This window comes from Plecotus auritus (genome assembly GCF_963455305.1).
Source record: "Plecotus auritus genome assembly, chromosome: 2".
Taxonomy (NCBI): Eukaryota; Metazoa; Chordata; class Mammalia; order Chiroptera; family Vespertilionidae; genus Plecotus; species Plecotus auritus.
This window is the reverse complement of record NC_137771.1, coordinates 220,123,702-220,137,034: the sequence shown is the minus strand read 5'-3', so window position 1 is coordinate 220,137,034 and position 13,333 is coordinate 220,123,702. Positions and strand designations below refer to the sequence as shown.

Genomic DNA, 13,333 nt, shown 5'->3' with positions numbered 1-13,333 from the left:
AGGCCTGGGTCTCCTGTGGGTGTGGGTGTGGGGGGCGCAGACGGGGAATCTCTCTGACCGCAGCTGGCCTGGTCAGCCAAGTGGTGTAAAGAGGACTCCTCACTGGACATCTGCACCATTGGCAGGATCCCCGCGTGCGAGGGAGGCCGTGTTCCCAGCAGGGTCCTGGGGGAATCTGCCGTCAGCGCTCACTGCTTGCTCCCGCCCCCTCGGGCTGGTGGTGGGTTTCAGCTCATCTCACCAGGGACCCTCCTGGTGTGGCCTGGATGGGGAGGGTCCCCCGGGCGTTTCCCTCCTCCTCTGGCATTTTAGTGAGGACCACCCACCACCTGGCCTTCCCACCCCTGCATGCTGGAGGCAGGCGGAGGAGGAGGAAGGCCAGGTGGGGAGTGGAGGGACCAGGAAGGCCCCAGCCCCTCTCCTGTATTGGTGAATGTCCCCCTCCCCACCCCATGACGAGGTGGGGGGACAGGTGAGTGGGGATGCTGGGATGCAACAACCATCATTGGCCTCGTGAGGTCCTTGGGCTGTGTGTGTGTGTGTGTGTGTGTGTGTGTGTGTGTGTGTGTGTGTGTGATGGGGGGGGGGGCTCTAGGTGGGGGAGGGGGAGGCCTGAGCCCGGGTGCTGCTTCCTTCCCCGGACCTGTCCAGCACCGCCTGTAGGGTCTCAGCTGCCCCACCACCTTTCCCATCCTTCCTCCTGAGGGTGCCCTGCAGGGTGGCTGCAGGCCCTGGCGGAGCTGGCCCCCACGCCCCTCGTGCTGGGCCAGTGGGGTGTGGATGGGTCACCTGGTCCCAGCACACCAGCCTGAGGCCACAGCTCTGTCCACCCTCCAGAAGGGCCTCCCCTGTACCTGCTCCTCTAAGGAGAGTGGGGTGAGGAGGAGCTGGGGCAGTCCAGCCAGTGGCTGGGCGCGGGGAGGTGGTCAGGAGGGAGGAGGCCACCTTGGGAGCCCTGTGCTGGAGCTGCCGGTCGGTCAGCTCACTGTTGAGCACTCAGTTCATGGTCTTGCCATCTGTGAACGTGTCCCTCAGGCCACAGAGAAAAGTGGGTGAGGCCCCACCCTGGGGAGGCAGGCGCCGGTCCCAGGTCCTCACTGTGTCCACATTGGGAGGGCCAGTAGGGGATTGCCCCTTAGCAAGGAGGGCGCTCAGGTCAGAGGGACAGGGTTGGGGGCGAGAGGGGCAGGTGTCTGTAGGCGGCCCCTCCTGGAAGGGGAGGTTCTGCAGACCTGCATTGTGGGGGACTGCCTTCCTCCTCTGCCCTCACCCCCAGGACCACTCTCCCCATGTCTTGCCCTCGCTGCTTCTCTCCTGTGTCAGGTTTCATCCCACAACTAGCTGTGGACACACTGTCATCAGGATCCAAGCTACACAAGAGAGGGCTGAACACAGCCCAAGCCCCTCAGGGATGGGCGTCCTCCGTCCCTCAGAGTATTGGTATAGATGTGTGTGCGGGCGTGTCCTGGGGCTGCTGTGACAAATGACCACACACTTAGCGGCTTACAACCACGCAGTTGTGTTACCTTAACTCCTGGGGTCGGACGTCAGAGGTCCTCCCCCTGGGCTCGAATGAAGGTGTCGGGGCCGGTTCCTCCTCAGGCTGCAGGGAGATTCTGTTCCCACCCTTGCCCACATTTGTGGCCCGTGGCCCCTTGTCCCTTTTCAAAGCCAGCAAGGTCAGCCAGGCCCATCTCAGGCTGCCATCTCCAGGTCTTCTTCCCTCATCACAGGTTCCTCTGCCCCAGTGGGAGAGGTTCTCTCTTTTAAGGGTGCATGCGGTTAGATTTGGACAACCTCCCATCTTAAGGGCCATCACCGTCATCACGTTTGCACAGTTGTGTTGGCCATGTGGAGTAATAGTCACAAGTTCCAAATGAGAATGTCTTTGGGGCCATCATCTAGATCATCAGAAATCGTTCACGGAGGCCTTTGTGGATGTGAAGTCAGATTTGGACATTAGAATCGTGTCACATGTCCGTGGTGTCCCCACCCAGTGACATGGGTGCCTCCAGTTGCCCATCATACTTATTAGTCTTCCAGTCAAGTGTTGAGCAGTAGATGTCCCTGAGGGGTTTGTTCCCTTTGATACTGAGATGAGGTTCTTCACCCGCCCCAGACGCTTGCCTGTGGAATTGCTGCTGCAGGTAATGAAGTGACAGGTGTGGCCTGCTCTTCACTCTGAGGTTCGGGGAGTCTCTCCGAGTGTGTCAGTGAGGTCGTGCTCCATTCTAACGGGAGAGTGGGGCAGGCAGCTGCCTCTGGGTTGGCATCCTGAGAGAGAACTTCCCACCCCCCTCACCGTGTGCCGTGTGTATTGGGGGGTCGGGTGCATGTGGGTGGTACCAGGCCCATTACGTGTCAGTGCACTAAAAGTATCACCTCCTTGTCCCACTTAATGGCTTCAACTTAACTTCTGTTTTATCTGATAGTTCGTGTTGCAATGTTTGCTTACTTTCTGCTGTCATTTGCCTGTTCTGTTTCTTTTAAAAAGACTTTTTTTTTTTTTTTTAAAGAGCAGTATCAGGTTCATAGCAAAATTGAGGGGAAGGTACAGAGATTTCCCATATGCCCCCATTCCCCCTCCCCTCCCCAACACACTCAGCCTCCTCCATCTTATGTTGTATGTTCCGAGGATTTGGGCAAAAGTGCAATGGCATGTGTTCATCATTACAGTATTACACAGAGTGGTTTCCCGCCCTAAACAAATCCCCTCTTCTCTGCCTGTTCATCCGGCCCTCGCCCAGTCCCTGCAACCACTGAACCTTTTCCTGTCTCCAGTTTTGCCTTTTCTAGAACGTCATAGAGTTGGAAAAATATATGATGTAGCTTTTTTAAAGACTGGCTTTTTTCACTGAGTACGCATTAACGTTTCCTCCATGTCGTTTTATGGCTTTATAGCTCATGTCTCTTTATCCTATACCAGCAGCCCTGCGCACGAATCCGTGCACGAGTAGCTCGCCAGTAGCTCACTGCCGCCCTCCAGTATCTCTCTGCCCGTGCCCCACCCTCCTGTAGCTCCCTCCGCCCCCCCGCCCCCTCTCATAGCTTGCTGCCCTGCCCGCTCCTGTAGCTCTCCGCCGTCTGCTTGAGCTCGCTGCCCTACCCTCCTGCTGATCCGTGATCCAGTTGTTACTCAGTCGGTCATTACACTTCACAGCGTAACAACCATTTGCATATTACATCTTTATTATATAGGATAATAAAGAGCTGATATGCTAATTAGACTGAACAGAACGACTGTCCAGATGACCTTCCGGATGACCTTCCGGATGAAGCCGGGGCTGTGAGGGCCAAGCCCCTTGCACGAATTTCGTGCATCAGGCCTCTAGTCACTGAATAATATTCCATTGTTTAAATGTTCCACAGTTTATTTACTCATTCACCTGCTGAAAGACATCTTGGTTGCTTCCAAGTTTGGGCAATCCTATATAATAAAAGGCTAATATGCAAATAGACTGAATGGTGGAACAACTGGTCGCTATGATGTGTACTGACCACCAGGGGGCAGACGCTCAACGCAGGAGCTGCCCCCTGGTGGTCAGTGTGCTCCCACAGGGGGAGCACGCTCAGCCAGAAGCCAGGCTCATGGCTGGCGAGTGCAGCGGGGGTGGCGAGAGCCTCTCCTGCCTCCGCAGCAGTGCTAAGTCGTCAGTTGGACTGCGAGAGGGCGCAGGTGAGAGGGCGCAGGCTGGGCTGAAGGACCCCCAACCAAGTGCACGAATTTCATGCACCAGGCCTCTAGTTATGAATAAAGGTTCTGTACACATCTGTGTGCAAGTTTTTGTGTAGAAATAAGTTTTCAAGTCCTTTAGGTAAATACCAAGGAGTGTGATTGCTGGATTGTAGGGTAAGAGTATGTTTAGTTTTGTAATAAACCACCCAGCTGTCTCCCACAGTGGCTGCACCGGGTTGTATTCCCACCGGCATGTGACTGTGAGTTCCTGTTCCACACCCTGGCCAGCACTTGGCTGTCAAGTGTTCCTGATTGTAGCCCTTCTAATAGGTGTGAAGTCGTGTCTCATGGTTGTTTTAATTTGCATTCCCCTGGTGAGTGTGATATGGGGCATCTTTTCATATGTTTATTTGCCATATTTACCTCTTCTTTGGTGTTAGAAATAAGGCGAGCCACCCAAGTCAGGGGTCCTGGTAGAACACAAAACATACTCAGGAGCCAGGCAGCAAGGCAGACATCTTTACTTCTACGTAGAGGGGTGTGCCCACATGGTCTGGAAGCATGTGCACACCGAGCAGGCGGGCTGCTCGGGTTTATAATCCCTGATGCACGTGACCTGTCCTTTGCTCTTGATTGGAGCTCAGGTGCACAGTCTTTCCCAATTGGCTAATTCAAAGGGAGGGGTTGGCCTTTGCTGTTTCAAGATGGTGGACCCCAGGGGAGCTGCAAGCCATGTGGCCAATATGGCGGCTTCCAAGCCACGCAGTCCAAAATGGCAGCTGTCTAAACTGTTCTTTGACAGAAAAGATGATTTGTTTATTCTCACATTGGTGAGGTGTCTGTTAAGATCTTTGGCCCACTTTTCAATTGGATTGTTTTATTGTTGAGTTTTGAGTGTTCTTGTATATTTTAGATATATCTCCTTTTATCAGATACATGTTTTGAAAATATTCCCTCCAGTCTGTGGTGTGTCTTCTTATTGTCTTAATGTGCCTTTCGTATAACCGAAGTTTCTAATCTTAAAGACATTAAATGAAGCTTAGCTTATCAATGATATTTTTTCATGAATTGTGCCTTTGGTGTTATATCTAAAAGGTCATTGCCATATCCAAGATCATCAAGAGTTTTTCCTGTTATCTTCTAGCAGTTTTATAGTTTTGCACATTTCTTTTAGGTCGGTGAGTTAATTTCTGCAAGAGGTATGAGGTCTGTGTCTAGATTTAATTTTTTGTACATTTACTGTTCAGCAGTTCCAGTAAAGATGAAAACATCATCTTTACTCCATTCTATTGCCTTTACTCCTTTGTCAAAGATCAGTTGTCTATATTTATGTGGCTCTATTCCTGAATTCTCTATTCTGTTCCATTGATCACTTTGTTGTTTCAGGAATACCACACTGTCTTGATCACTGTAGGTTTAGAGCAAGTCCCCAAGCTTTGTTTTTCTCCTTCAGAATTGCATTGGCTATTCTGGGTCTTTGTCTCTCCATATATTTATACTTTAGAATCTATTTGTCGATATTCACAAAATAACTAGCTGGGATTTTGATTGAGATTTCTTTGAATCTATAGATTAAGTTGGGGAGAACTGACATCTTGACAATATTGAGTCTTTTTATCTATGAGCATGGAATATATGTACATTTCTTTAGTTCTATGATTTCTTTCTTCGGAGTTTTATAGTTTTCCTCCTATAGATCTTGTATATATTTTGTTTGATTTATATCTAAGTATTTACTTTTGGTATTCTGTAAATAGTATTCTGTTTTTAATTTCAAATTCCACTTGTTCATTGCCTGGTATATAGAAAACAGTTGACTTTTGTATATTAATCTTGTATCCCACAACCTTGTTATGATCACTTATTAGCTCCAGGAGGTGTTTGTGTGGGGGGTTGTTTGTTTTTTAATTCTTTTGAATTTTCTACATAGATGATTGTATCATCTGCAAACAGACAGTATTATTTCTTTCTTCCCAATTTGTGTACTTTATTTCCAATTCTTGTCTTATTTCATTAGCTAGGACTTGCAGTATGATGTTGAAAAGAAGTAGAGAGGGGACATTCCTGCCTTGTACCTGATTCTAGTGGGAGAGGTTCAAGTTTCTCACCGTTAAGAATGATGTTAGCTGTAGGTTTTTTTGTAGATATTCTTTATCAGGTGGAGGAAATTCTGCTGTACTCCTAGTTCACGGACAGTTTTTATCATGAATGGGTATTGGGTTTTGTCAAGTGCTTTTTCTGCAATTTTGATATGATATTCTGATTTTTCTTCGTTAGCCTTGATGTGATGGGGTCCATTAATTAATTTAAAAAACAGCCTTGCATGCCTGGGATAAGTCCACTTGGTTGTGGCTGGCCTGCTTGCTGAAAGGAAAACGTGTCTTCAATAAGACTAGTCCCCTGATTCCTTGATCTGAGGGGAGTGTGGGCCACGGGATGGGCCCCAGCTTGCCAAAGGTGTCACCCACTGCGTTCCGGGACACGGCATTCTGGGAAGGCATTCCTCTGAGCTCGCATGGCTCACCTTTTAGAGAGATGCTGATTTCCCACCCAAGACAGCAGGGCCAGTGCTGTGGGCCTTGACCCCAGCACAGCAGCTGCCAAAGCTCTGCGGGGAGGTGGCCGCATCCTCCACTCACGCTCTCGGTGCCTGGAACTGGCGAGCTGGTCAGTGATCTCAGGGCCTTGGCGCTCGGAGGCTTCCTTCCAACAGGCACCTGAGGGCGTCGCGGAGAGGAAATGGGAGCCCTTTGAGAAGGAGCTGCTCATCCATCTCTGGGCTCCGTAGACTGCCCGGGTACCATGTTGCTGTCCTCCAGCCCAGGAGTCGACAGCTGCTGCATCTTGTGTTCTTTCATTATTTTTAAAATCCTTACCCGAGGATATTTTTCTCATTGATTTTTTTTTTTAGAGAAAAAGGAGGGAGAAGGGGGGGCGGGGAGAGAAACATCAATGTGATTGGTTGCCTCCCGCATGCACCCCGACGGGAGTGAGAGGGGTGGAGGGGGACAGAGAGTGAGCTTGCAACCAAGGTATGTGCCTTTGACCGGGAATTGAATCCATGACCCTTCAGTCCGCAGACCGATGCTCTAACCATGGAACAAACCGGCCAAGGCTGCATCTTGCCTTCTTAATTAATTTGGAAAATTTTCTAGCCCCGAATGAGGAAGGGTGGTGGTGGAACATACCTGTGTTTAACTTTGGGGACAGCTGAGTCAGGACACCGTGGCTTCTGGCACCCAAACTGGTGACAGTCCTGTTCCCAATCTTAAACTTCTCCCGGAGTGGACACTCAGGCCCCAGGTCCTTCTGATACAAGGTGCTGTCATAGCAACCGCCATCCTGGTGGACAGCAGTCTGTCTTTGAGCAGGAAGTGACCATTCACCTCCACAGGCAGGGTCTTCCTCTAAGACCCCTGCTCTCAGGAGGGGCCCTTCGCCCTCAGCAGAGGCCAGGCCACTGTTCCACCGAGGCTGCCATCCGCTGCTCCTGGATGTCCCCCACTTCCCGTCTACATGAGGGTCTTATCCTCAGGGAGGGTGAGATCAGTGGGAGCCCTGGATGGCTGGCAGTGCTGCCACGTGGCGGGCCGTCAGGGCCACGCAGAGCCACACCGCTGACCCTAATGAGGGTCTTATCCTCAGGGAGGGTGAGATCAGTGGGAGCCCTGGATGGCTGGCAGTGCTGCCACATGGCGGGCCATCAGGGCCACACAGAGCCACACCGCTGACCCTGGGGAACCAACCCTGGCAAGTATCCACAGTGCATGTCCCCCTGCAGTAGCCCTTTCTCCTGTTTTTATTTATTTTTTCCTCAGGGACTCGTATAAGACAACTTGCCTTAGGAAGTTGGGGTCAGCATTTCTTCCCTCTGCCTGCCCCAGAAAGTCCCAGGTCAGCCTGGCCTTGCTGGTGGGCCAGACCCAGGTGCCCATCACACACAAGCAGTCACATAGATGCACATACTAGACGCATGCATGGACGCTCACAAGCGCGCGCGCGCGTACACACACACACACACACACACACACACACACACACTTGCACTTGCCAAGGGTCAGGGCTCTTGGCCAACTTTGGCCGCAGAGTCAGGCTCCGCTGGGCAAAGTGGATGTGCGGGGAAGTCATGCATGCACCGGTCTCCTTGAGCTGGTGCCTGCCCTCTCCTGTGTCCAGCAGTGACCACACTCACTGCATGGGGACGTAGCTGGGCCGTCTGCCCCAACGCATAGCACTCCTGGCTCCTAGGGCATGGGAGCCTGACACTAGTGGCCCCCACATGCTCCGTATTGCATGCGAGGGCTTGGGCAGGTCCAGGCACACGGTCGGGTCAGGCCCTGCTCCGGCCCAGGATCAGCATCATGGACAGCAGGGCCTCTGGTCCCTCCTCCTGGACAAGAAATGAGGAGAGAGAACCCAGCACCCTGGCTGTGTCCCCACCTGGGCTCCTGCCACCGAGGGGCCTCCAAATGCTGGGATGTCAGTCAGAACTCATGCTCGGTGACACCGATGGCCCAGGAGGAGGACACACGAGTGGTTCTGACTGTTGGCTCCTGAGGGGCATGAGTGGAAGGGATGCATGAGCCTCCCGGGTGTTTAGAAGGCAGGTGGGGCCAATGGGGCCGCGCTAGCTTGAGCATCTGTGGGTTGAGAAAGCAGACCTCCCTCCGGTGGTTCCCCCTCATGAGGCTGCTCTCCAGGTCACCCCAGTGTGGACACACCAGGAGGGGAGGAGAGCCCCAACACTTGGAACCTTAAGCTGGAACCCCCGCCTCCTGGAAACACTGCGTGGCACCCTTGGTCCGAGCTGACTTGGTTCCCAGAAGCCCATGCAACAGCTGTCACATCTCCTAAGCCCCAGCCAACCCGGGGGACTGGGTGTGAGTTGCTGTGTTGAGTGTCAGCACAGACGTGGAAACCACAGGACCGATCCAGCTAAGCCAAGTCCTCCAGGAGGCACAGCCCCTCTCGTTTTCTGCTGTCCTAGGAGTGTGTTTCCGGGCTGGTTCTGGTGAGGGTAAAGCTGCAGGGGACAGCCCGGTGCACAGCTTTCTTTTCCTTGTTTGTGAGGGAGGGAGTGATGCTATTGCCCGTGCCCTGCACTGTTCCTGTGGATCCCAGCATAGGGGCCGAGCGTGGGGATGATGAGTGATGGGGGCGAGGACATGTTCTAAGCATGGGATGAGGACAGGGTGCAGAGCAAGGTTGCAGGTGGGCTCAGAACCCCCAACCCCTCCACAGCAGGCTCCTTGCCCCTCCTCCTGCCACGCTGGTTTGGGATGGTCCCTGCTGCGTCCTATCCCCCCGGGCCAGTAAGCTTGTTGAGGGGATGGTTTAGTGGTTTATGGCCACCATGTTCTGGCGCATTGTGTGTCTGGATAAGATGGGGTATCCGTCCACCTCCCCGGCCAGCAGAGCCCAGAGGAGCAGAGCAGGTGCCAGGTGCATGACGCGGTTTCCCTTTTGTGCTCTGCACACAGCCTCACAAGGTGTCTTTTTCCTCTTCACAGAGAGCGTGGTCACAGAGGTGGGGCTCCTCCAGCTGCTCGGGGATCCCCCGCCCCAGCAGGTCACCCAGATTGATGACCCCGACGTGGGACCAGCCTACGTCTTTGGTCCAGACGCCAACAGCGGCCAGGTGGCCCGGTACCACTTCCCCAGCCCGTTCTTCCGTGACTTCTCGCTGTTCTTCCACGTGCAGCCGGCCACCGAGGCCGCGGGGGTGCTGTTCGCCATCACGGATGCAGCCCAGGCAGTGGTCTCCGTGGGCGTGAAGCTGTCGGGCGTGAGTGACGGCCAACAGCACATCCAGCTCCTGTACACCGAGCCGGGCGCGGCCCGGACACGCACGGCTGCCAGCTTTGCCCTGCCCGCCTTCACCGGCCAGTGGACGCGCTTTGCCCTCAGTGTGGACGGTGACACCGTGACGCTCTTTGTGGACTGCGAGAAGATCCAGGGGGTGTCCTTGGCGCGGTCCCCGCGCGGCCTGGAGCTGGAGCCCGGCTCCGGCTTCTTTGTGGCTCAGGCCGGAGAAGCGGACCCTGACAAGTTCCAGGTAACTGTGGCTGCTGCTTGAGGACTGGACTAGCCCTGGGGGAGTAGCCATCGGTCCCAGCTTCGGGCCCCAGGGTCTGCCTGGCCCCAACATGCTTATTCCCTGGTGCTCTGGCCCCTTGGGGTCTCTCTGAGGCCCCCTTAGGACCATCTTTCTAACTGCCACCATCTGCACGAGGCAAGTGAAGGGCCCCGGGGTCCATAATTAAGAATTTTAAGATGGCAGCAGCAGAGGGTAGAAGCAGGTATGGGCCCTTCTGGGGATAAGCTGTACCCCACGAACACTGCACGCCCGCTGGGCCGGGCCGGGCCGGGCCGGGGCTTTATGCCCAGTGCCAGCATCAATTGTGCTGTTGTTATTATTTTACCAAATTTCTCAGCGGCCCTCTCAGAGCGCTGTGGGCAGGACTTCCCCACCAGTGCTGTCTCCACTGTGTCCCCAGGAGGTCCCCACTCCCTGGGCCGGACCCCGGCCTTCATCTGGGGGGAGGCCAACCCCAGAACTTGGGTGGGTTCTTTGTCCTGAGCCCTTGGCCCCTACACTTGGAGCCTTTAGCTGGAACCGGCCTCCTGGAAACACGGCGTGGGCACCCTTGGTTCGAGCTGACTCCATTCTAACATTACAGCCGGCCTGCAGCTGGCACGCCCCGCACAGGGGTCCCTGTGTATGCTGACGGGGGACGTGCTTCAGGGGACAGAAAGTTAATTATTACCCAGACAAAAGCTGCTTGATGAAAGTTGTTCTAAGTCCTGGTGATTCGGGTTCTGAAAGCTGGCCTTTCACCTTTGGCAGAAACTTTCACCCGTGGGGTCTGGGGGCCAGCAGGACTTTGATACCAAACTGGGCCTCTTTGTGTTTTCATTTTGATCCTCAAACATGATTAACTGGAAGGCGGCACAGAGAGACGTCTCATCCAGGGAGGGGCTGTGTTCGCTGGCAGTTTGTTGTGTGACCTCGCGGGCATTTCTAGACGGAAAAGTATGCCATTGTTCCATATGTCTTTGCCGGTTTCACAGAAAACTGACCGTGTGCTGCCAGAGATGGGGGCTGCCTAGGGCTCAGGGTGCTCAGGGAGGGGCTTCCCCCCAGGCCTGGCCAGGGCCACACGTCCGTCATTTGTGCAAAAACATGACTGCCAGTTGGATGCATAAGCAAGCTGCACCTGGGGGTTTTAATTGGCGTTTCTTGTTGTGAGTGAAGACAGTCCTTGATTTTTTTCACGTGTCTATTGGCTATTGGTATTTCTTCTTTTGTGACTGGCCTGTTTATGTTCTTTGCATTTCTGTTTTGATGGGTTCACGCCATTTCCTAATGGTTTTTACAAACTCTTTACATTTGAAAGAAACCTATCCTTTGTTTTGTGTGCTGCAAATATTATTTCCCAGTTTGTCATTTGCCTTTTTAAAGTATATATAATCGCTTCTCGGCCTTTTGGTTAAGATCAAGTGTAGTAATATATATATATGTGTGTGTGTGTGTGTGTGTGTGTGTGTGTGTGTATATACATATATATATATGTATATACACACACACACACACACACATATATATATACATATTATTTATTTTTTCAGAGAGGAAGGGAGCAGCAGAGAGAGTTAGAAACATCAATTATGAGTGAGAATCATTTATCGGCTGCCTCCTGCACACCCCCTACTGGGGATCGAACCCGCAACCTGGGCATGTGCCCTTGACGGGAATCGAACCTGGGACCCTTCAGTCCGCAGGCCAACACTCTATCCACTGAGCCAAGCCAGCTTGGGCTGTCATTTGCCTTTTTACCTTGCATTTCTTAACCATTTGTATGCCAAAATAAGCATCTATAGATGCAAGTGGCAGACCTTTTTTAATTAAATTCAAAATATCATGGCAGTTAACTGGTTAAAGACCATTGGGGTATTTAAAGTGTTTGTGTGGTTTAATCTGGCCCGGGGAAGACTCCTTTGACTTTGCATGCTAGCCAGGTCTTTGAGATTAGAAAGGCAGAAGTGGGGAGTTTAAGGCTGCTGTTTGGCTCTGGCTGTGGCCCTGCTTCCTGGCCGCTGTGCCACATTCAGTCCGGGCAAGGTCTGACTCCTATGTCTGCGCAGACGAGAATTCCAGGCGTGTTCTGTGTGGGTTTCTGGTCAGATTCCAGCTAGGTGAGAGCAGCAGCCCGTTGTCTGACGAGATTGACTAGTACAAGGTGTTTCAGACGTTCGCCTTGAGATTCTTAGGAAAGAATCACTCAAGTCGAGTGATTTATATGATTTGGCAGAAACGAAAGCTCCGGGGCGTCCTCCCGACGGGTCCCCATGGCTCCTAACAGAACCTTCATTCTTTTCTCCTGACAGAAAATTCTGGAACCTCATTGGTCTTTTCAGGTTTATTCTTCTTGTCAGATTTGGTTATAAATATCCCTGGGAAACGGTTTGTTCCACGCAATCATTACAGTGTTTTGCTTGTTAACATGCTACGTCCGACTCTTGTTCAGTGTCTCTGCACCTCTCCCTTTTCCACCGGTTCAGGTGCTCTGCTCACATTTTCTTCGCGTCCTTGCTCTTTGGGGAAAGTATCCCCATTTGCTCATTCCCTGTTTGCTTCTTGGTGAAGCCACCTTCCTCTTAGTCGGGGGTTTCCTTTATGGTTCTGTCTCGGCCTCAGGGTCTGTTGTCAGACGAACTGCCCTCGAATCCCTTGGACCAGGCGTCCTCAAACTACGGCCCGCGGGCCACATGCGGCCCGCCGAGGACATTTATCCGGCCCGCCGGGTGCCGCTGCCTGTCCTGCTTAGCAGCCGACGCGTCCCAGGCCCGCAGTGCACATAGGAATTTGTTCATAGTTTTTTTTTTTTAAACTATAGTCTGGCCCTCCAACGGTCTGAGGGACAGTGAACTGGCCCCTGTTTAAAAAGTTTGAGGACCCCTGCCTTGGACCCTTGTCCGCAGCCTCCAGGCAGGCGGCACTGGGCCTGACCTGTTCCTGGCACTTCCTGCGGTCACTCTGTGAGGTATTCAGTGAGAAGTGCGGACATTGTCACCGTTGCTTACCTGTGGCTTGGTTGGCTGTATTACATACACCAGCGCTTGGCCCGCGGAAGCCAAGAGCTTGCCCACCGGCCACCTGGGCTTGGGCCACCAGGGCAGGCTCAACGCCGAGGATGGCGCGGAGCAATAGGGGAGGTGTGAGCGTCTCCAACCCCCACAGTCCTCCCCCCACCATGGCCACACTCCTGATCAAGGGGCTGCTGGGGCCTCCCAGGTCATGCTGACCAAACGCTTGGAACCCTGTCACTCATGGGAAGTGGCGTACGTGGATATAACACAGACACAGCGCTGCAGCCACCATGCGATGTCCTGACTCTGTGGAACGGAGGGCAGGAAAGGTGTTTGTAATGGAGGAACAAGTCCCTGCGTGACCCCACGGGGAGGAACCTCGAGGCAGCCAGATGCTGGTGTAGATAGGGAGTCTGGCAGGATCTCAGTGAGATGGTCTGAAGTATAAGGAAAAGGGGCGGTGAGGGTGTGGCCCAGTCACAGCTGTGGCTGGGGTGGGTGACAAGGGACCAGGCCAGCAGAGGAGGGAGGGGCCGGGAGGTGGGGGTGAGGCAGGCCTCGGTGGTT

The 13,333-nt window shown here is 53.3% G+C and overlaps 1 protein-coding gene across 3 annotated transcripts in view; it reads left to right on the top strand.

The window, feature by feature from the left end:
• Positions 1-13,333, top strand: part of COL18A1 (collagen type XVIII alpha 1 chain) — an 84,981-nt gene that overhangs the window by 37,685 nt on the left and 33,963 nt on the right. For all 3 annotated transcript variants that reach the window (XM_080656449.1, XM_080656448.1, XM_080656447.1), the window contains one exon: positions 9,187-9,731. In XM_080656449.1, coding sequence (XP_080512575.1) covers positions 9,187-9,731 — 545 coding nt within the window. The remainder of the gene's footprint in view (positions 1-9,186; positions 9,732-13,333) is intronic.